Source organism: Capra hircus, chromosome 22 (genome assembly GCF_001704415.2).
Source record: "Capra hircus breed San Clemente chromosome 22, ASM170441v1, whole genome shotgun sequence".
Classification (NCBI taxonomy): Eukaryota; Metazoa; Chordata; class Mammalia; order Artiodactyla; family Bovidae; genus Capra; species Capra hircus.
Genome location: NC_030829.1, coordinates 52,230,641 through 52,255,110, shown reverse-complemented (window position 1 = coordinate 52,255,110; position 24,470 = coordinate 52,230,641). Strand labels below are relative to the sequence as shown.

Below are 24,470 nucleotides of genomic sequence, written 5' to 3'. Positions count from 1 at the left end.
TACAGTTTTCTCCAGAGACAGGTAACATGGTCTGGTATTCTCATCTCTTGAAGAGTTTCCCACAGTTTGTTATGATGCACACAGTCAAAAGCTTTAGCGTACTCAATGAAACAGAAGTAGATGTTTTTCTGGAATTCCCTTGCTTTCTCTATGATCCAATGAATGTTGGCAATTTGATCTCTAGTTCCTCTGACTTTTCTAAACCCAGCTTGTACATCTGGAAGTTCTTGATTCAAGTATTGCTGAAGCCTAGCTTGAAGGATTTTGAGCATAACATTACTAGCATGGGAGATAAGTGCAATCGTCCAGTAGTTTGAACATTCATAAAGAAAGCTGAGTGCCGAAGAATTGATGCTTTTGAACTGTGCTGCTGGAGAAGACTCTTGAGAGTCCCTTGGACTGCAAGGAGATCCAACCAGTCCATCCTAAAGGAGATCAGTCCTGGGTGTTCATTGGAAGGACTGATTTTGAAGCTGAAACTCCAATACTTTGGCCACCTGATGCAAAGAGCTGACTCATTTGAAAAGACCCTGATGCTAGAAAGAGTGAGGGAAGGAGAAGGGGACAAAAGAGGATGAGATGGTTGGATGGTATCACCAACACAATGAACATGGGTTTGGGTGGACTCCGGCAGTTGGTGATAAACAGGGAGGCCTGGCGTGCTGTGGTTCATGGGGTCACAGAGTCAGACACAACTGACTGACGGAACTGAACTGAACTTGAACGTTCTTTAGTACTGCCTTGTTGGGAAACTGGGATGAAGACTGACCTTCTCTAGTCCTGTGGCCGCTGCTGGGTTTTCCAAATTTTTTGACATACTGTGTGGATCACTTTAAAAAGCATCATCTTTTAGGATTTTAAGTAGCTCTACTGGAATTTCATCATCTCCACTAACTTTAGTGGCAGCAGTGCTTCTTAAGGCCCACTTGACTTCATACTCCAGGATGTCTGGCTCTAGGTGAGTGATTACACCATTGTGGTTATCTGGGTCAATAAGATCTTTTCTGTACAGTTTTATGTATATTCCTGCCACCTCTTTTTGATCTCTTCTGCTTCTGTTAGGTCTTCACCACTTCTGTCTTTTCTATGTCCATCACTGCATGAAATGTTCTTTTGATATCTCAAATTTTCTTGAAGCCATCGGTAGTCGTTCCCCATTCTGTTGTTTTCCTCTATTTCTTTGCATTGTTCATTGAAAAAGGCCTTCTTGTCTCTCTCTGCTATTCTCTGGAACTCTGCATGCAGGTGAGCATACCTTTCCCTGTCTCCCTTGCTTTTTGCTTTTCTTCTGCAACTGGGCTACAATGGTCGCTCAATACTGTTATTATCACATCTGCCTCTTCTCCTATTCCCCACCCCATTCTAATTCACCTTGAGTCAAGGAATCTTCCATACTTGAGACCTTAGCCACAAAGGTCAGAAAGTTTTCATACCAGAGGCCCCTATCATAAATCCAAGGACAATTTATTTTGAAACACATGTGTGATTTCAAATTATTCATTCAAAGATAAATCCCAGTTGTACCCAGCTACATTCACAGCTGCTGCCCACATCACACACTCCCTGTCTGGGAAGCTGTCTGGACCCGGCTGGCCAAATCCAATCCTCAGAAGGTGAATGGCAAGAAGAAACACCCTTTCCTTTCTGGTACTAGAGCTGTCCTTGTGGAAAGGGAGTCACAACTACCTCTTCAACTGCCCATTGAGAAAACAAGTTTAATTCAGGGTGTTCATCCATTACGGATTTACTTAACACCCTTCCAGGTGCAAAGGCACATACACAGAGGCTATCACAGAAGTGAGAATTTATGACAGGGGAGCTGGACACCACCCACCCCTACAGAAGGCGAGAGGAGCAATAATGACCAGGAGTGTCACCACTGCTGCTACAGAAGTCAGAATAAAAAATACTTTTAGCTGAGATGTGGTAGAACTTTTCAAGACAGACACACAGTCTAGTGTTCTCAGCATGTGGGCCCCTGGCCTGGGAAGCTGTTTAGAGACGCAAGTTCTTGGCTTCACTCAGACCTGACGAACGAGAAACGCCAGTTTCGTTTAACGGGCCTTCCTGGTGATTCTGATGCTAGCGCAGCTTTAAGAATCTCTGACCAAGCACATGAGCCAGACCTAGAAAAGGATGATTCTGAAAGACAGAGATGCATAAATTGACGTAAAGGAAAGAATACAAGCAAAACCAAGAGCTGGGTTCTCCGAACACTCCTAATTCATCAGATGCAGGATAAAGCCATAAGCATCTTATCACGTACAACACAAATTATCAAAGTTTAAACAAATACACTGAGCCAGAGTGAGGAGACCGGGGGAACACAGTGCCATAGCTGCAGGCACCAGGATCCCTGGCCTGGATCTGAACTTGGTTCCCTGCTCATTGGTTGTGTAGACCAGGCAAGCTTTAATCTTCCATTCTCCCTTTGGTTAAATGGAAATATAACTGGACCATTTCCCAAGGTTTTTATGAGGATCAACGAGACATTTAATTATATACCTGCTGAAGCACCCAGCAGGAAATTCTCAATGAATATGCTCATCTTTCCTTGTCCTAATTAAGGAAGAACTTGGGATCATTAACAACTGAACAACGAGTTCAGTCCTGAACCATCCTTCTTCCAGCACAGCAATGCAAACTTCTATAAACATTAGATGTGCAACAAATCTGAAAACCAGAATTCTTCCCAGAGACAAGGACAACGAGGTGGGCTCTTTTCTTGTCAGTGTTTGAGAGCCAAAGGGGACCACTGGTTGTCACCTTACATCAAGCCTCTCCTTCTACAGTGTCTTCATCAGCCGCAGCTTTCAGGGTTCTCCAGGGCCCTGGGACAGCTCAAAAGACGTGGAGAGAGGGCGGCACAGCCTCCCAACAGTGTGGTGAGTGCGGCGGCCCTGGGACCAACCAGAGGTCAGAGGAGGCTCCCCAGGAACCCAAGAAAATGACTGGAGAGGGAAGTGCCCGGTGATCCAGTGGTTAAGAATCCACCTTGCAATGCAGGAGACACCGGTGCGATCCCTGGTCCAGGACCTAAGACCCCACATCCTGCAAGACAACTAAGTCCAACATGCCACAACCAGAGAGCCCGCACGCTGCAAGTACTGGGCCCACACACAACTAGAGTCCATGCAACAAAAGGTCCTGCGAGAGGCAATGACAGGCCCACGTGTAGAAAACCCTATCCTGGGATTAGCCTGCAACACTGATGGGATCCCAAGAAGTGTTGAAATGGACTGTTCCTGCAACACTCCAAGGCTCCTGCTCTTAACCAGATACCAAAAGGAAGCTACCACTGCTGAGAAGGAAAATTAAAAGATCACACGTTTATTCACCCTGCAGTTTCTTAGCAACATCTCAACGTTATTTTGAGAACTTCTCAATAATATGAACAAACCTGGCGACTTACTAAATTAGGGTGAGCCTGGGCTGTTTTAGTGCAGCGGCTTCCACCCCAGGACTACAGGTTCCCACTGGTGGCCCAGAATGAGCCTCAAGTTCCACTGTGTAAAAAGACACAGTCCAAGGGCTACACAACAGTCAGGGTTAGGAAGTCGACTGGCCTACCATATCCAGGGCAACTTGGAAACATACCAGCAGGCTAAGATGCAGAGCCCCGTGAAGAGAATGATGGGGATGGGGTAGGACGCACAGAACAGCCCATGGTTGTAGAAGGCCTGAGATATCTTCTCACGCAGCCTTTCAGTCAGGGTCATCCTCAGCTGAAGTCACCTTGCTGCCATCCCGGAAAGTGACCATGGATCAGCCTGGCACACGCTGGATGGCACTGACAACGTACACCATTTGCAGACACCTGGCAAGAAGGGAGAAAAGCGAATTAGCAAGGAGGACCTAGCTGTGAACACTAGAGCACCCAGGGGAGGTGGCAGGGATGTGGAGACCGAATCAGGATGTGTACAGGCAAGAGCTGGAGACATCAACTCCAACCCACACACTCATATACACACGTGCATAATCTTGGTCAGCTCCTAGTGACTGCGGGCAGTGTCCAAGTAAGTCTAACCAAAGAAACCAAAAAACTGCCCCTCTAGCTCTAGTGACAAACTGTCAACCATCTTCCACATTAGGCACTTTCTTAAAAAGGCCACTTCCTCGAGAGGGCATTGTTCTCACATGTGGCACAGGAGAGCATGCCTGTGTGATTGACAGCAACTTCAGCTGCTCTCAGCCAAATGGACATTCTGGAAACCCTCCCCCCTGTTCTCTGTGCAAAGGCCAGACCAAGAGAAATCCTTGGGAAAAACCTTCAAGGACTGACCCCTCAAAAAAACACGTTTCTTGCACAAACAGTGATTCACTGATAAAGAATGTTCAGTAAGGTCAGCCCTCAACGTAAAAACACCAGAAAGCCTAGGCCCCTGGCATAAAAGAAACTGCACTGCAAGGTGGAAGTCTCTGCTTCTGGTCCCCCGTTGTTCTGGGAACATGTGGGGCAGAGGGCCCCTTCTGCTCCTGCTGCCCAAGCTGTCTCCTTCTTTGAGTGACAGCGCCCAGCGCGACTCAGAACACCAGCTTTCTGCACAAGATCCGCCCTGCACGGACTGTCAGTTAAGGTCCCCTCCCTGACCCCCACCAGGCTGGTCATGTCTGTCTCCCTGGACTTTGACTTCTAACAAAAAGAAGCAAAACTGGACATGGCGGTACTGAATCCTCCCCGAGAGGTTCTGGCTCCCAGATCACTGCGCTGCTCTGGCTCCAGTCCTTTCTGAAGACTCATTAGGTCTTCCTTCCGGCCATCCCATAGTCTTCCAATTAAATCTCTGTTTTGTCTGTGCGTTGCTTCCCAACAGAGAAACTTACACCCCAAAAAATCAGAATATAAAATTCTAATAGAAAGGCCCAAAGAATTCCTTTCCCTGCTGAGCTCTCCAATGAAATTCACATTTAAATCTACTTCTGGAATTCCCCAGTGGTCCAGTGGTTAAGAATCTGCCTGCCAATGCAGGGGACACAGGTTCAATCCCTGGTCTGGGAAGATTTCACACGCTGTGGAGCAACGAAGCCCATGGACCACAACCACTGAGCGCGTTGTACTAAAGCCCATGAGCTGCAACTACTGAAGGCCGTGCGCACCGACAGCCCGTACCCCACAGCAGCAGAAGCCATGGCAAGGAGAGACCACGCAGCACAACTAGAGAGCAGCCCCCTGCCCGCTGCAACGAGACAGAAAGCCAGCGCACAGCAATAAAGACCAAGCACAGCCATTACATTAACAGATAAAAATAGAACTATTTCTTAAAAAAAAAAAATCGACTTCTCCTGTTCCATGTTGCTATTTTCCAGTCTGTGCTACACAGAACCTGCCCAGATGTGTGTCTTGGCGTGATCTGGTTCACTGATGAAACCCAGGCCAAAGAGGTGATGCCTCAGCAGTGTGACACCAGAAAAGAGAAGCCAAAGCAGCCACACCACAGCCGGTTAACGAGAAGGGACTCACTCCATCCGCCTTCCCGGAGGCACACGCCTCAAGCATGCGTGCAACCCTCCAGTCCAAGAACCTTCTAAGGAGACACGACCCAGAGCCCTCTGTGGGTCAGCTCAAAAGGCAGCAGGCAGGGGAGCCAGCAAGTGACAGCTCTGCCCAAGTAGCAGAGCTGCGAACAAGAGCCCAGCCCCCCAGGCTCACCTGCAGCCTCAGAGCTCACGAAGGTCTCAGGCCAGGGCCCGCGGCAGGACCCTGCAGCTGCGCTCCCCGCCAGCATAACCCAGGACTCTGGGGAAGCGACCTTTCTGCTCCCACGCCCCTAACCCTCCGTCCTGCCCCAAGGGGGAAACAAACACTAATGAGAAGCCTGTTTGTAGAAAGACACTGTCAGGAACAAGCTGGAGCTTTTCCAACCTCAGTCCTCTGCCAAGCCCCACATCTCTTCCCTTAAAGGTCCCCAAACCAAGCCCACCAGGAAACTGTGATGCTGCTAATCCTAATCTCCTTCTCAGGCCTCTTCTGTTCTCTTATACATGAAATTACTAATATGAGAAAAAAAAAAAAAAAAGAAAAACATCTCCCTCCCATTCTGCAGCAAGTACAAGTCTTTCTGACATGATCTTAGTCATTTTCAGTTCCCATTCATCTTGATTACGGAGTAAAGTTATGACCAACCTAGATAGCATATTCAAAAGCAGAAACATTACTTTGCCAACAAAGGTCCATCTAGTCAAGGCTATGGTTTTTCCTGTGGTCATGTATGGATATGAGAGTTGGACTGTGAAGAAAGCTGAGCGCCGAAGAATTGATGCTTTTGAACTGCGGTATTGGAGAAGACTCTTGAGAGTCCCTTGGACTGCAAGGAGATCCAACCAGTCCATTCTGAAGGAGATCAGCCCTGGGATTTCTTTGGAGGGAATGATGCTAAAGCTGAAGCTTCAGTACTTTGGCCACCTCATGAGTTGACTCATTGGAAAAGACTCTGATGCTGGGAGGAATTGGGGGCAGGAGGAGAAGGGGATGACAGAGGATGAGATGGCTGGATGGCATCACCAACTTGACGGACGTGAGCCTGAGTGAACTCTGGGAGTTGGTGATGGAGGCCTGGCGTGCTGTGATTCATGGGGTCCAAAGAGTCGGACACGACTGAGCAACTGAACTGAACTAAATTGTTCATTTTCATAGCACCCGGAAAACAAAATCATAAAACAAACAAAAAAAAAAGAAATCCAAATTCTAGTTCATTACACAGCCCACCTACCTGAACCTGGGAAGAGAATTACTTATCTTTCCTCCACTATGTTCACTTTGACACAAAGCTATTCTAAAGCACAATTTATCCAACCTGAACTGAAATTTTCTTTCCTACATTGCCCCACACTTATAAATTTCTTCAGCTCAAAATCTACACTCTGAACTCAGCTTCCTGAATTTAAAGAGACACAACAGTTTTTATGTGATATATACACATACAGTGGAATGTTATTCGGCCACAGAAAGGAATGAGGTTCTGACATACACTACAACATGGACAGACCCTCCAAACATGCTAAATGAAATAAGGCAGACGCAACAAGACAAACTTTATATGATGCCACTTATAAGAAACATCTAGATTAGGAAAATTCATAGAGACAGAAGACAGATTAGAGGTTACTAGGAGCCTGGGGACAGAGAGGATTGGGAGTTACTAATTACAGCTGCTTTCTGGGGTGATGAAAAGTTTTAGAAATAGATAATGGTGATGGCTGCACAACACTGTGAATGTAATTAATGTACCTGAATCACACAATTAAAAATAGTTAACATGGCAAATTTTATGTTTATACATATTTTAACACAATAAAAAATAATTTAAGAAATTAAAAACATAATTAAAAAAATAAAAAATAGTAACTTAAAATAATTTTTAAAAATTAAAAACAGACAGAATATGTAGAAGGGATGGAGGCTCTGGGGGCCTGAGCGGACCTATTACACAAAAATGCAAATGATTTTGTCCAATGCCTTCACGGGAGACCCTGCTACACGCAAAAACAAAGGGCTCTGTTGTTATAGACCCAAATTACAGAGCTGTATGTATGAAGAAAAAACACTATTGGAACCAGGACAAAGAACAGCCCTGGAGGAAGTCTACGGAGAGGACAAGCCCAGATCAAGTCAGACCCACTGGCTCAGAGGACAAAGGGCACAAAGAACAGGAGGAGTCCCTGAGGGCGGGCTGGGGAGGCAGACTGGTGCCACTGTGTCACGGGCTTGCCAAACCCGTGATTCTGAACCTGCCCCGAACCAGACCACAAATGCCCAAGTTTTAGAAAAATCCATACACGTAACATACATTAACATAGAACATTATTTTTTTAAAAAAGAGATGATGGTCTATTTTGTGCCTGTATTCACCAAACTTTCAGCATTTAAAATTCTCTTCAACCAACTCACAAAAGTTAAACACTCAACCAAGAAAAATAAATGTGTCAAAGCCCCAAGAAGAGAGTAGGAAAAGAGATGCAAAAAACAACATAGACTGCAGGCTCTGTCTCAAAGCTTTCCAAGAGCACTTGTTGAAAAGCCTTACCATCTCCCCTAAATTTCAGCCATACTGGACCCATCATGCTTATTCTTACCACAAATATTTACTATCTCCTTTCTCTGGAATAAATACCCAGAACTGAAACTGCTAGGAAACATAAAATGTACTATACAACCTAAGACTGCCAACATATTTTCCAGAGTGCCCACACCGCTTTCCACCAGATGGACTTTGTTTCTTGGCATACACACCAGCATTTGCTATTGCTACTATTCTTTATTTTAGTAGGATTAATAGAGTGTATAGGTATCTCATTTGATCTTGATTTGCATTTCCCTAATGGATAGTGAGAGGAAAAGGAGACAAGGAAAGACACACCTTGAATGCAGAGTTTCAAAGAATAACAAGGAGAGATAAGAAAGCCTTCTTCAGTGATCAATGCAAAGAAATAGAGGAAAACAACAGAATGGGAAAGACTAAAGATCTCTTCAAGAAAATTAAAGACACCAAGGGAACATTTCATGCGAAGAAGGGCACAATAAAGGACAGAAATGGTGTGGACCTAACAGAAGCAGAAGATATTAAGAAGAGGTGGCAAGAATACACAGAACTGTACAAAAAAAGATTTTCATGACCCAGATAACCACAATGGTATGATCACTCACCTAGAGCCAGATATCCTAGAATGTGAAGTCAAGTGGGGCTTAAGAAGCATCACTATGAACAAAGCTAGTGGAGGCGATCAAATTCCAGTTGAGCTATTTCAAATCCTAAAAGATGATGCTGTGAAAGTGCTGCACTCAATATGTCAGCAAATTTGGAAAACTCAGCAGTGGCCGCAGGACTGGAAAAGGTCCGTTTTCATTCTAATCCCAAAGAAAGGCAATACCAAAGAATGTTCAAACTACTGCGCAATTGTACTCATTTCACACGTTAATAAAGTAATGCTCAAAATTCTCCAAGCCAGGCTTAACAGTACATTATCTGTGAACTTCCAGATGTTCCAGCTGGACTTAGAAAAGGCAGAGGAACCAGAGATCAAATTGCCAACATTCACTAGATCATCGAAAAAGCAAGAGTTCCAGAAAAACATCCACTTCTGCTTTATTGACTACACCAAAGCTTTTGACTGTGTGGATCACGATGAACTGTGGAAAATTCTTCAGGAGATGGGAATACAAGACCACCCTACCTGCCTCCTGAGAAATCTATAGACAGGTCAAGGAGCGACAGTTAGAACTGGACATGGAACAACAGACTGGTTTCAAATCAGGAAAGGAGTATATCAAGGCTGTATATTGTCACCCTGCTTATTTAACTTATATGCAGAATACATCAACATCATGTGAAATGCCAGGCTGAATGAAGCACAAGCTGGAATCAAGATTGCTGGGAGAAATATCAATAACCTCAGATACAGATGGGCAGATGACATCACACTTACGGCAGAAAGCGAAAAGCCTAGAGGAACTAAAGAGTCTCTTGATGAAAGTGAAAGAGGAGAGTGAAAAAGTTGACTTAAAACTCAACATTCAGAAAACTAATATCATGGCATCCAGTCCCATCACTTCATGGTCAATAGATGGGGAAACAATGGAAACAGTGAAGAGACTTTATTTTGGGGGGCTCCAAAATCACTGCAGATGGTGACTGCAGTCATGAAATTAAAAGACACTTGTTCCTTGGAAGAAAAGCTATGATCAACCTAGACAGCATATTAAAAAAGAGACTACTTTACCAACACAAGTCTGTCCAGTCAAAGTTAGTTAAATCTTCTTTAAAGATTTGACAGAATTTACTAGTGAAGCCATCTGATCTTGGGCTTTTTCCTTCTGTGTGGGAAGTTTTTAAACTATTAACTCAATCTCTTTATCTGTCAAGTCTATTCAGATTTTCTATTTCTTCTTAAATAAATTTTGTTAGTTTGTGTGTTTCCAGAAATTTGTCCATTTCACCTAGGCTATCGAATTTATTAGCATAATATTTGCTGTTCATAGTGTTATAGTCATTTTTATTACTGAAGGTTGGTGGTACCGTCCCGTCCCCACTTTCTGTAATGATTCCAGTTATTTGAGCTTCCTCTTATTCTCTGTTGATCTTTTAATAAAACAAACTCTAGCTTTTATGTACTTCACTATCTTCCTAGTCTCTCTGCATTTGTTTACACTCTAGTCTTTATTATTTTCTTCATTCTGTTTGTTTTGGGTTTATTTTTCTCTTTTCTAGCTTCTTTTTCTTCTTTCTCTAGTTTCTTAAAGTTACTGATCTGTTTTTTCTTTCTTAATACAGGCACTAACAGTTGTAAATTTCCCTCTAAATACAACTTTAGCTGTATCCCACAGCTTCTGTATTTGTGAATTTTTGTTTTGTTTTCATTCATCTCAAAAGTATTTTCTAATGCCTCACGTACTTTCTTCTTTGATCCACTAGGTATTTAGGAGTTGCTGAGATTTCCTTATATAATATATTCTAGATATTCTAGATGTAAGTCCCTGCCAGATACGTTGTTCACAAATATTTTCTTCAAATCTGTAACCTGTCTTCTTAAAAATTCTTTTATTTATCCTAATTTTTTTTCCCCTTTATGGGTCATGCTTTAGGTGCCATGTATAAGAATTCTTCACCAGACCTCCTTGGTGGTGCAGTGGATAGGAATCCACCTTTCAAAGCAGGGGACACAGGTTCGATCCCTGGTCTGGAAAGATCCCACATGCTGAGAAGCAACTAAGTCAGTGGGCCACAGCCACTGAGACGGCGCTCTGGAGCTTGCAAGCCACAGTTACTGAGGCCACACGCCACAACGACTGAAGCCCACGCACCCTAGCGCCTGCACACCGCAACTACTGGAGCCTTCACTCTACAGAGTCTGTGCTCTGCAACCCGAGAAGCCACCATAATGAGAAGCGATGAGAAGCTCGTGCAGAGTAGCCCCTGCTCGCCGCAACTAGAGAAAGTCCATGCAAAACAATGAGCACCCAGCACAGTCAAAGGAAAAAAAATTAAAATACTACAATAGATAAAAAATAAATTTTAAAAAAAGAATTCTTCACCAAGCCTTACTTCTGAAATTTTTCTCTGATGTTTTCTCCTAAAATTTTTAATTCTTGTATATTAGTGGCTCAGTGGTGTTGGACTCTCTGCGACCCCATGGACTACAGCCCACCAGGCTTCTCCGCCCATAGAATTCTTCAGCCGTTTCCTTCCCCAGGGGATCTTCTGGAACCAGAGATCAAATCTGGGTCTCCCGCATTGCAGGCCATTGTTTACTGTCTGAGCCCACCTTTAATCTATGAAACATGTGAGTCACTTTTTTGTGTAGATGTGAGGTTAGGTGCGCATTTTGTTTTTCCCCCCGTGGATAACCAATTGTTGCAACACCGCATGTTAAAAAGACTACCTTTCCTCCACTGAATTGCCTTGGCACCCGTCTTAGCCCTCTGGGCTGTTACAACAGAAACAGCATACACTGGGCTGCTTAAACAATAAATATTCACTCCTCCCACTTCTGGAGTCTAGGAAGTCCGAGCCGAGGCACTGGCAGGTTCAGCTGCTGCTGGGGGCCCATCTCCTGGTTCACAGACGCCGTCCTCTCACCGTGCCTTCACACGGCAGAAAAGGCAGGCAGAGCTCTGTGCGGCCTCATTTACCAGGGCAGGTTCCCATTCATGAGGACTCCACCCTCACGACTTAACTATCCCCCCAAAGGCTATGACTTCCTAATATAATCACACTGAGGGTTTCAACATAAGAACTTGTGGGGGACACAAACATTCAGTCAAAAAGCAACTGGCTGTACTTGTGAGTCTATTTCTAGGTTTTCTAAACTGTTCCACTGATCTGTGTGTCCATCCCTCCCCCAACACCACGTGGTCTTGATGACTGTAGCTCTAAAGTCTTGAAATGGGTAAAGAGATTCCTCTCATTTTACTCTTCTTCAAAATTGTTTTACCCTTTCTAGTTTCTTTGCCTTTCCATATAGATATTAGAGTAATCTTGTCTATGTCTAAAAAAAATCTTGATAGGAATTACAATAAACTTGCATTATCAATTTTGAGAAGAATTGATGTTGCTCCTATGTTTAGTCTTCCAACCTATGAACAAAATATCTCTATTTATTTAATCTTTTGTTCCCCCCCCCCACCCTTGGCAGCACTGCAGCTTATGGGATCTTAGTTCCCTGACCAGAGATTGAACTCATGTCCCCTGCAATGGAAGCATAGAGCCGTAACCCCTCACAGGAACTCCCTCTTTAATCATTACTGTATTACTTTAATCATTACTGTTTTTAGCGTACAAGTGTTGTACATGTTTTATTAGATTTACACCCAATTTTTTTTGACTGGTTCTGTTTTCAATTTTAGTTTCCCCATGTTAATCGCTAGTACAAAGGAATATAACTGATTTCAATATGTTGCTCTTGTATCCTGCATTTGTGCTGAACTCGATAATCAGTCCCAGTCTTTTTTGTACATTTCTTGGGATTTTCTAAGTAGAATATCATGTCAACTGCAAAAGAAACATCTTTCTTTCTTCCTATAATGTCCACACACACTTTTACTGCACTCCATCTCCACTCCTTCTGAGACTTTGATAACATGAAAGATAAACATTTTGTTATTTTCCCACGGGCCCCTGAAGATCCCTGCATTTTTCTTCAGTTTATTTTAAAAACCTGTTGTTCAGATACATACGTTTTACCCTTCTACCTTCAAGTTAACTGACTTCTTAATATATCTCTATTCTGTCACTGAGTCCACTCAATCAATTTTAAATATAGTTTCAGTTATAAAACTTCCAATGTAAGTGTCTATCTTTCCATTTGTTTCAGAAATGCTCACCATCGAGAGGAATAATGTGGTAGTCCAGGGGTAGAGAATCTGCCTGCCAACGCAGGAGACATGGGTTTGACCCCTGGTCCAGTAAGATCCCAAAAGCTGCGGAGCAACTAAGCCCATGTGCCGCAACTATGGAGTCTGCGCTCTAGAGCGGGGGAGCCGCAACGCCTGAAACCTGCACCTACAGACCCCGTGCTCCACTACAAGACAAGCCTCTGCGACGCGAATCCTGTGCGCCACAACCAGCGAGTAGCCTCCACCTGCCGCAACCAAAGAGCCCACGCAGCAACAAAGACAAAGCACGGCCAATATAAACAAACTTATAAAAAAGAATGTGCACCCTCAAGTATTAGAGCCAGGTTTTAACTAATAATTATAGTTTAAATTCCTTTGTTGATTCCAACATCTCTATTATGTCATGACGGCCATCTGTTGACTGTATTTTCCCCTTAGGAGATGATAAGATTTTCCTGATTGCTTATATGTGGAATAACTTTGAATGTTTGGATACTATGCTACAGTATTCTGGATCTTGTTCAAGTCCAATAGAAAATGGTGGGGTTTTTTTTTTAGTTTTTAATTGGATGATATTTGCTTTACAATATTGTGTTGGTTTCTGCCATTATCAACATGAATCAGCCAAAGGTATACATATGCCCCCTCCCTCTTGAACCTCCTCCCACCTCCCATCCCAAGCCACCCCTCCAGGCTGTCACAGAGTCCCTGATTTGAGCTCCCTACCTCATACAGCAAATTCCCACTAGCTAAGTGTTTCACATATTGCAATGTATATGTTTCCATCCTGCTCTCTCAATTCGTCCCACCCTCTCCTTCCCCGACTGGGTCCACGAAAGTCTGTTCTCTATGTCTGTGCATCCACTGCTGCCCTGCAAATAGGTTCATCAGTACCATCTTTCTAGACTCCATATATATGCATTGATATGTGGTATTTGTCCTTCTCTCCCTGACCCATCTCACTATGTGTAACAGGTTTCAGGTCCATCCACTTCATTAAGACTGACTCAAACGTGTTCTTTTAATGGCTGAGTAACATTCCATGGTACACACGTACCACAACTTCTTTATTCACTCATCTGTCAATGGACATCTAGGTGCTTCCATGTCCTGGCTATTGTAAACAGTGCTGCAGCAATCACTGGGGTACATGTGTCTCTTTCAATTATGGTTTTCTCAGGGTATATGCCCAGTAGTGGGATTTTTGGGTCATATGGTAGTTCTATTCCTAGTTTTTTAAGGAAAAAAAAGATGAAACACTTCAGGAATTTGCATGTCATCCTTGCACAGGGGCCATGCTAATCTTCTCTGTATTGTCCCGATTTCAGTGTATGTGCTGCTGAAGCGAGTGCACATTTTTGTTTTAGCAGCAATCTCCCTGATTAAGTCCAATCCACAAATTCCTATCCTCTCTCCCTGGGCTGTGGTTCCAACACCAGATCATTTCAAAGCCCCTGCGGTATCATTCTGACTTGTCTCAAGCATACTGTGCAGATTCCGGCACGTGACTTGGGCAGCAGTCTAGCCTCTGGTGTGCTGTTTAGGGTCAAATGCACAGATAATATTTAGGAGAATCCAAGAGTTCATACACGGTATTACGGGTTCACTTTGTTGAGTTCCTTCCTCTTTACAGGGCTTCCCTGACAGCTCAGCTGGTAAAGAATCGCCTGCAATGCAGGAGACCCTGGTTCACTTCCTGGGTAAGGAAGATCCGCTGGAGAAGGGACAGGCTACCCACTCCAGTATTCTTGGGCTTCCCTTGTGGCTCAGCTGGTAAAGAATCTGCCTGCAATGAGGGAGACCTAGGTTTGATCCCTGGGTTGGGAAGATGCCCTGGAGAAGAGAAAGGCTACCCACTCCAGTCCATGGGGTCGCAAAGAGTCGGACATTACTGAGCGACTTTGATGTTCCTCTTTACAACCTCTCCAAGACATTCCAGCTCCCAGAGGACCTTTTGCGGGTCTACTGGCAAGAAAGGAAAGAATTTCATTTCTTTCTACTGCTGAGCACCTCCCACAACTATGATTGCTTCCCAGGTCAAGTAGTAAGAATTGAGAACAAAATCAGCAAATTTCTTGAGACCATAATCCCTGTAAATAAAAGGATTCCTCTCCCTGCTGGCTGCCAATGTCATTATTGCCTTCACCACCACAAAATTTCATGGGGGACAAGAGCAGGAGAAAATGGAAGGGAAAAAAACAAACAAGACACCAGACTTTCCTCCTGCATCCCTACCCTCCAATCTCTTAAGAAGTCCCTTTCTCACTCCTCAGCCTGGAAGGACAGGCTTCTCTTGGAATTCTGTCTAAACCTAGTGTCCAGTTCCAGGTTCTGGGTTACCTTTGAGTCCATGCTACAAGATACTCTATGGAGAGAAAAAACAAAAACAGTTTCCTTTCCAACCGCTGGTCCATGCCATTGGCCCTAGTCATTTAAGTGTATTTAGCCAGGACTTACCAGGTGACACTAGTGGTAAAGAGCCTGCCTGCCAATGCAGGAGATGTAAGAGATGCAAAGAGAATGGGCTTCCCTGGTAGCTCAGCTGGTAAAGAATTTGCCTGCAATGCAGGAGACCCTGGTTCAATTCCTGGGTCCAGAAGTTCCCCTGGAGAAGGGACAGGCTACCCACTCTAGTTTTTTGGGCTTCCCTGGTAGCTCAGATGGTAAAGAATGTGTCTATAATGCGGGAGACCTGGGTTTGATTCCTGGGCTGGGAAGATGCCCTGCAGGAGAGCACAGCAACCCACTCCAGTATTCTTGCTCGGAGAATCTCACAGACAGAGGAGCTTGGCGGGCTACAGTCCATAGGGTCACACAGTTTCAGACACACTGAAGCTACTTAACACACATGCAGCCAGAGACAAAGGGTACTGTGTGCTTACCACATGCTGAGCAAAATCAGGACCCTTACATTTTCCCTTGTTTGTTTTAAGGCCACGCCATGCAGACTTAATTCCCAACCAGGGATTGAACCTGTGCACCATCCATGGGGAGCATGGAGTGTTAACCACTGAACTGCCAGAGAAACCTGAGAACCCATTTTTAACCTAAAAATCTTAAATTTCTGGGTTCTTTGCCATTAATGAAACTTTCCATACTATGGTCCTTGGCATCATTTTGTCAATCATATTGTTATTCCATTGTGAGAAGCATGGCCTTACTGCGTTTAGCAACTTTTCAAAGAGAACATGTACTTTTCCAATCAGAAAAAAAATTAAGTAAAGGATATAGGCAAAAGACACACAACAGGTCTTTCCTGGTGGTCCACTGGTTAGAAGACTCTGCGCTTCCCATGAGGGGGCATGGGCTCTATCCCTGGCTGGGGAACTTCCACATGCCACGTGGTCAAAAAAAGTACAAGAGAATGGAAAGAAATGTTGCTAACAGGGCTTGTTTTTCTCCATATGATATTCTTACATGCAAAGGCAGTTTAAGTCAACTTTCTGTACTTTTAACCTTTTTATAACAACTATTAAGTCAACATTAAGTAAACTTTTAAAGTTTAGCATAAAATATTACAGAAAAGCACACATTATAAGCACACAGCTCCATGAAAGTAAACAAAGCCATTTGATCTAAGTATCACTCAATCAAGAACGGGAGTATCACCTCCAAGTTACCTTTTATGAGTTGAAATGGCAATTACTTTTCAATTATAAAAGTGGTATACATGGACTTCTATCAAACAGTACCAGAAGGTAGTTCTGATTTTAGTTATTTTAATGCTTATTATCGTCATAGATTGTCAAGATATGTAATATTCACTTTTTCAACTCTTACAAAATCTCCCATATGTTTTCTACAGGTTGATTCTAAAACTCAATAACCATTAAAAAAGCATTTCGAGTAGCTGCTAATGAAATTTTCATTTTCTGAGAAATCCCTAGCAGGGCTGACAGAAGTTGTATCTCTCCTGAAGCCTGGAAGAGATGATGGCTTCAAGCGCAAAGACAGCAACACGAGACTTCACGGAATAAGAAAACTCCATGAAACATGACACCACCGAAGGAACACAGTAATTCTTCAATTACTGACCCCAAAGAAATGGAGATCTGCAATCTACCCAACAGAAAATTCAAAGTATTTGTTTTAAAGATATCCTCACTGAGCTGCAAGAAAACAGACAATTCAATGAAGTCAGAAAAATAATACGTGAACAAAAGTGTTGGTTGCTCAGTTGTGTCCGACCACAGACTTAATCAAGCAGAAGAAAAAAAAATCCATGAAGTCAATGACAGGTCATTTGAAATTATCCAGGTTAAGGTGAATGAAGAGAAAATATGAAAAAGTGAAGAAAGCCTTCACAAATTATGGGGTATGAAGAGAGACAACCTAACAATTGTTGGAGTCCCCAAAGGAAGAGAGAGGGAGAAAGGGGCAGCAGAAAACTTATTTAAAGAAGTAATAGCTGAGATCTTCCCAATCTGTGAAGAGATTTAGACATCCAATGGCAATCCACTCCAGTACTCTTGCCTGGAAAATCCCTGGTGGGCTGCAGTCCATGGGGTCGCTAAGGACTGAGTGACTTCACTTTCGCTTTTTACTTTCATGCATTGGAGAAGGAAATGGCAACACACTCCAGCTTGCCTGGAGAATCCCAGGGACGGGGGAGCCTCGTGGGCTGCCGTCTATGGGGTCGCACAGGGTCGGACACGACTGAAGCGACTCAGCAGCAGCAGCAGCAGCAAAAGATCTCAAGATACAACATAATGAAATCACGTAAAATCAAAGACAAAGAGAATTTTAAAAGCAACTAGAGAAAAAAATTCCTCGCATACAAGGAAACTCCCATAAGGCTACCAGTGGATTTCTCACATATTGCAGGCCAGGAGAGAACGAAATGATTTATTCAAAATGCTGCAAAAAAAAAAAGAGACAAAGAGAGAGAGAAATCTGCCAACCTATATCCAGAAAAGCTGAAAACTCTAATTTGAAAAGATAGATGCACCCTAATGTTCTCAACAGTACTATGTACAACAGATAGGAAAGGAAAGGAAAGTTGCTCAGTTGCATCCAACTCTTTGCGACCCCATGGACTATAGCCTACCAGGCTTCTCAGTCTATGGGATTTTCCAGGCAAGAGTACTGGAGTGGGTTGCCATTTCAGATAAGTACCCCTCAAAAGATGAATGGATAAAGAACATGTGTTCTTTATGTGATACACACATACCCCTACACACATGCATATAATGGAGTATTTCTCAGCCATTAAAAAAAGAAAGAAATATTGCCATTTGCAGCAACATGGATGGACCTAGAGTACATCACACCAAGGGAAGACAAAGACAAGTATTATATAATACCACTTACATGTGAAGCCTAAAAAATAATACAAACCATCTTATTAACAAAAGAAAAACAGGATCACAAAGCAGGTCTTGGTAAATTTAAGAAAGTTGAAATTATATCAAGCATCTTTTCCAACCACAACGCTATGAGATTAGAAATAAAGTACAAGGAAAAAAAACTATAAAAAACATAAACACACAGAAGACAATATGCTACTACACAGCCAGTGGCTCACTGAAGAAATCAAAGTGGAATTCAAAACATACCCAGTGATTAACGAAAACAAAAGCACAACGATCCAAAACCTGCAGGATACAGCCAAAGCGAACCTAAGAGAGTATTTTACAGCAACACAACCTTATTTCAGGAAAAAAAATATTAAATAAACAATCTAAACTTACACCAAAAGCAACTAGAGAAAGAACAAACAAAACCTAAAGTTAGTAGAAGGAAAGAAACCATAAAGATCAGAGCAGAAACAAATGATATAGAGTAAAGCAATGACACTCCAATAAAAATAAAATAAAGATATAGATGAAGGAAATAATATCAAAGGTCAATGAAACTAAAAGCTGATTCTTTGAAAAGATAACAACTGATAAACCTTTAGACAGACTCTTCAAGAAAAAAAGGGAAATGACTCAAATCAAGATCAGAAATGAAAAGGAAGTTACAACTGACAGCACAGAAATACAAAGAATCATAAGAGGCTATTACATTTTTGAAAAATATAAATGTCCAGGTATTGCTTTTTTCCTCCAAAGCTCCAGAAATGTTTCTAATGAGCAGCCATGCTTAAAAACAACTGGACTATATGATGATCTTTCACGTTTATCTAGTTTGTTCCACTTTTTCTATTTCATATTCAGGGCTTCCATTTCCTTTATGTTTTCTAATTTCTCCATCCCTTCCTTTTTTTTTACATTCTTTCTCAAGCCTTTATCAAGCGTAGTATATACAAATATATATAGCATGTATAATATATATTTTAGAAAACTAATGAATTTTTGCCTAACTAAAAAATTTATGACATTTTGATTCCACTAGTTTGACCCAGTATGATTAGAATGCTAGATTTCTAACTGAAAAAAACAGATATGCAACAAGAAACAAAAGTTCACCATATAGCACTGGGAACTATAGTTAATATCTTTAATAACCGACAATGGAAAATAATCTGAAAAATAATATATGTATATATGTGTAACTGAATCACTTTGCTGTGTACCTAAACATTATAAGGCAACTATAGTAATACATATATTTTTAAAATAGACTTATAGCAACCATACACCAATGAAAAGGACAGCTTGGAAGATATGGAGAAATTCTTAGATACTATTTCCTAAGACTGAAACAGGAAGAAACAGAAAATATGAACAGACCAATCACAAGTACTGAAATTAAAACTCTGATTAAAACACTCCCAACAGGACTTCCCTGGTGGTCCAGTGATTAAGAACTCGCCAGTCAATGCAGGGGACACAGGCTCCATCCCTGGTCCAGGAAGATCCCATATGCTGTAGGGCAACTAAGCCTGTGCTCCACAACTACTGAGCCCGCAGGCCTGAGAGCCTGCGCTCTGCAGCAAGAGAAGCCCATTCACCACAACGGAAAAGTAGCCCTCGCTCTCTACAGCTAGAGAAAGCCCACGTGCAGCAACAAAGACCCAGTGCAGCCAAAAAAATGACTACTGTTTTAAAAAAATTAATATGTTAAAAAAAAAAGAGAAAAAGAAACGTGTCTACCTTAAAAAAAAAAAAACTCTCAACAAACAAAAGTCCAGAACCAGATGGCTACACAGGCGAATTCTGTCAAACATTTAGAGAAGAGCTAACACTTATCTTTCTGAAACTGCTGCAGAGGAAGGAAGTCTCCCAAACTCATTCTGTGAGGCCAACTATCACCCTGATACCAAAACCAGACAAACATACCACACACACACACAGACAGGCCAAGATCACTAATGACAGACACAGAAATCCTCAACAAAATTCTAGCAGTAGAAATCCAACAATACATTAAAAAGATTATATACATCATGACCAAGTGGAGTTTATCCCAGGGATGCAAGGATTTTTCAATATCCATAAATCAATGTGATACACCACATCAACAAATTGAAGACTAAAAACCATACGATCATCTCAATAGACGTAAAGAAAACTTTGGACAAAATACAACATCCATTTACAATAAAAACTCCCCAGAAAATGGGCACAGAGGGAACCTACCTCAACATCATAAAGTCCACTTATGACACACTTACAGCTAACATCATACTAAATGGTGAAAAGCTGAAAGCATGTCCTCTAAGGTCAGGAACAAAGAACACCCACTCTCGTCACTTTTAGTTCAACAGAGTTTTTGGAAGTCTTAGCCATGGCAATCAGAAAAGACAAAAGAAATTAAAGGTATCCAAACTGGAAAAGGGAAAGAACCGGTGAAATGTCACTATTACAGGTGACATGATACTATACACAGGAAATTCTAACAACACTACTAAAGCTCATTAATGAATTTGGTAAAGTTGCAGGTTACAAAATGAAAACATAGAAGTCTGTTCAATTTCTATACACTAACAATGAAAGATCAGAAAGAGAAGTTCAAGAAACAACTCCATTTACCATCATATCAAAGAGAATAAAATACTGTACCTAGGAAGGAGGAGACAAAAGACCTGTGTTCTGAAAATTATGACACTGATGAAAGAAATTGGAGATGACACAAACAGATGGAAAGATATATCATGTTCTTGGATTGGAATAATCAATACTGGTAAAATAACATACTACCAAAGGCAATCTGTAGATTCAATGCAATCCCTATCAAATTACCAATGGCACTGTTAATAGAACTAGAACAAAATATCTTAAAATTTGTATGGAGACACAAAATATCCCAAATAGCCAAAGCAATCCTAACAAAGAAAAATGGAGCTGGAGGAAAAGGCCCCCTTTCTTCAGACCACACTACAAAGTTATAATTATCCAAACAATATGGTATGGGCACAGAAACAAAGACAGATCAAAGGAAGAGGACAGAAAGCCCAGAAATAAACCCATGTACCCATGGTCAGTTAATCTAAACAAAGGAGGCAAGACTATACAATGGAGGAAAGACAGTCCAAACAGTGCTTGGAAAACTGGACAACTCACACGCAAAAAAATAAAATTAAAACATTATTTAACACTATACACACAAAAAAATTCAAACTGGATAAAAGATCTAAATGTGACACTGGATACTATAAAACTCAGAGGAAAACACAGGCAGAACACTCACGACAGAAATCTCAGCAATATCTTTTTGACCCGTCTCCCAGAGTAATGGAAATAAAAACAAATATAAACAAATGAGACCTAATTAAGCTCAAATCTTTTGCACAGCAAAGAAAACCATAAACAAAATTAAAAACAACTCATATAATGGGAGAAAATATTTGCCAGTGATGTAACCAACAAGGGATTAGCATCCAAAATTTACAAACAGCTCATGTGGCTTAGTATCATCAGAAGAAACAACCCAATCAAAAAATAAGCAGAAGACCCAAACAAACATTTCTCCAGAGAAGACTTACAGAGGGCCAAGAGGCACATGAAGAGATGTTCAACATGGCTAATTATTACAGAAATGCAAATCAAAACTAAAATGGCTATCACTTCACACCAGTGAAAATGGCTATCATCAAAAGCCACAAACAATAAATGCTGGAGATGGGGTGGAGAGAAGGGAACCCTCCTACACTGTTGGTGGGAATACAAACTGAAGCAGCCACTATGGAACAAAGAAGTACGGAGATTCCTAAAGAAACTACAAATAGAACTACCATGAGATCCTGCAATCCCACTCCTGGGCATGTATCCAGGGAAAACCTGGTCTGAAAAGATACATGCACTCCCCAGTGTTCTTTTTAGCACTGTTTACAATAGCCAAGACATGGAAGCAACCTAAATGTTCATCAAAAGAAGAATGGATAAAGAAGATATGGTACATATTACAATGGAATATCACTCAGCCATTAAAAAGGACGAAATAATGCCATTTGCAGCAACAAGGATGGAACTAGAGACTGTCATACTAAGTGAAGTGAGTCAGAGTAAGAGAAATATGGTATGATATCATTTATATGCAGAATCTTTAAAAAATTATACAAGCGAACATATTTACAGAACAGAAATAGACTCACAGGCTTAGAGAACAAACTTATGGTTACCAAAGAGGACAGGTTGTGGGAGGGACAGTTAGGGAGTTTGGGACTGACATGCACACACTGTTATACTGAAAAAGGATAACCAACAAGGACCTACTGTATAGGTATTATGATACCTATACAGTATTATGAAACAACCTAAATGGGAAAATAATTAAAAAGAACAGATACATAAAAAACACTGAATCATTTTGCTGTACACTTGAAACTAACACCAAATTGTGAATCAACCATATCTCAATAAAACAAAACAAAGCAAAAATATCTGCCAACCAAGAATACTTTACCTGGCAAACCTATCCTTCAGAAATGAAGGAGAGATAGACTCTCCCACACAGGAACCTTCTTGTTGGTCCTGTGGTTAAAAATCCACCTGCCAATGCAGGGGACATGGGTTCGATCCTTCGTCCAGAATCTAAGATCCCACAGCCACAGGGCAGCTAAGCCCGCGGCCACAACTTCTGGAGCCTGAGTGTCCTGGAGCCCATCTGCAACAAGAGAAGCCACAGCAACAAGCCCCCAGCACAGCTGGAGGGCAGCACCCCACTGGCCACAACTAGAGTTTGCTCATAGCAAAGAGTCCAGTGCAGCAAAAAAGAAATATATAAATTAAAAAAAAAAAGATTTTCCCAGTCAGAAGAATGTGTAGAGCATTCGTCATCACTAGATCTGCCTTACAAGAAATGCCAAAAGGAGTTCTTCAAGCTGAAATGAGCGGACAGTAACAACACGAAAACATAAGGAAATATAAAGCACACTGGTAAAAGCAAGTACACAGTCAGATTCAAGATACAGTTGGCCCTCCCTGTTCAGGAATTCCACATCCACAGACTGCACGAGACTGACTGAAAATATCTGAGGAAAACAAACTCAGAAAGTTCCAGAAAGTAAACCTTGAACATGCACTATTCCAGCTACAATTTACATAGTATTTACAACTATGTACATGATATCTACACTGCACTCGGTATTATAAGTAATCTCAGATGACTTAAAGTTTATACATAAGCACTACTCCATTTTATCCAAGGGACTTAGACATCCTGGATTCTGGGTATATACAAGGGATGGGGGGTGTCATGGAACCAATCTCCCACATACTGAGGATGACTTTAGTACTGTATTATGCTGGTATGTTATCTCTTAACTCTAGTATAAAGGATAAGGCACAGAAGTATTAAAAATCACTAAAGCTACAATAATTTCTACATGAAAAGATGCAAAGTGATATCAAAAACATAAAGTGGAAGAAGAGAGAAAAGCACAGAATTTTTATATGCTATCAAAGGTATTAGCTTAAAATTGATTCTTATCACTGGAAGGTGTTTTTTACAAACCTGACAAAAATCACAAAACAGAAAACTAGAGCAGACAGATAAAAGATCAAGATCAAAACATGCCACTAAGCATTCTCCAAAATATAAAAGCAGTTCAGGCAGCTCAATATCTGAAAAACAAACAACCCAAGTAAAAAATGGGCAGAAGACCTAAATAGACATTTCTCCAAAGAAGACACACAGAAGGCCAAACACAGGAAAAAATGCTCAACACCACTCATCATTAGAGAAGCGCAAATCAAAACTACAATGAGGTAGTTTAAATGGCCATTATAAAAAACTCCATAAACACTAAATGCAGGAAAGGATGTAGAGCAAAGGGAGTGCTCTTGCACAGCTGGTACAAATGTAAACTGATATAGCCACTAGGGAGAACAGTGTGGAGATTTATTTAAGAAAAAAACTAAAAATAAAACTACTATAGGACACAGTAACCCCACTCCTGGGCATATATCCTGAGAAAACCATAACTGAAAAAGACAAACGTACCCCAATGCCCAGCGCAGCACTATTTCCAACAGCCAGAACACAGAAGCAACCTAGATGTCCACTGACCAATGAATGGATAAGGAAGTTGTGATACATATACACAATGGAATATTACTCAGCCATAAAAAGGAACAAAAGTAAACCAAAAGGAATAAATCTGAGTCAGTTTCAGTGAGGTGTATGAACCTAGAGCCCGTTACAGTGAAGTAAGTCAGAAAGAGAAAAACACATATTGCGTAACAATGCATATATACAGAATCTGGAGAAATGGTACCGATGAGTCTATCAGCATGGCAGCAACAGACTCAGACAG

At 41.7% G+C, this 24,470-nt stretch overlaps 1 protein-coding gene across 5 annotated transcripts in view; it reads right to left on the bottom strand.

Annotated features, from left to right (window-relative positions):
• The window catches only part of SCAP (SREBF chaperone), a 97,516-nt gene that overhangs the window by 45,405 nt on the left and 27,641 nt on the right, over positions 1 to 24,470 (bottom strand). For all 5 annotated transcript variants that reach the window (XM_018067070.1, XM_018067068.1, XM_018067071.1 and 2 more), the window contains one exon: positions 3,598 to 3,817. In XM_018067070.1, the coding sequence (XP_017922559.1) occupies positions 3,598 to 3,719 (122 nt within the window). In that variant the 5' untranslated portion in view covers positions 3,720 to 3,817. The remainder of the gene's footprint in view (positions 1 to 3,597; positions 3,818 to 24,470) is intronic.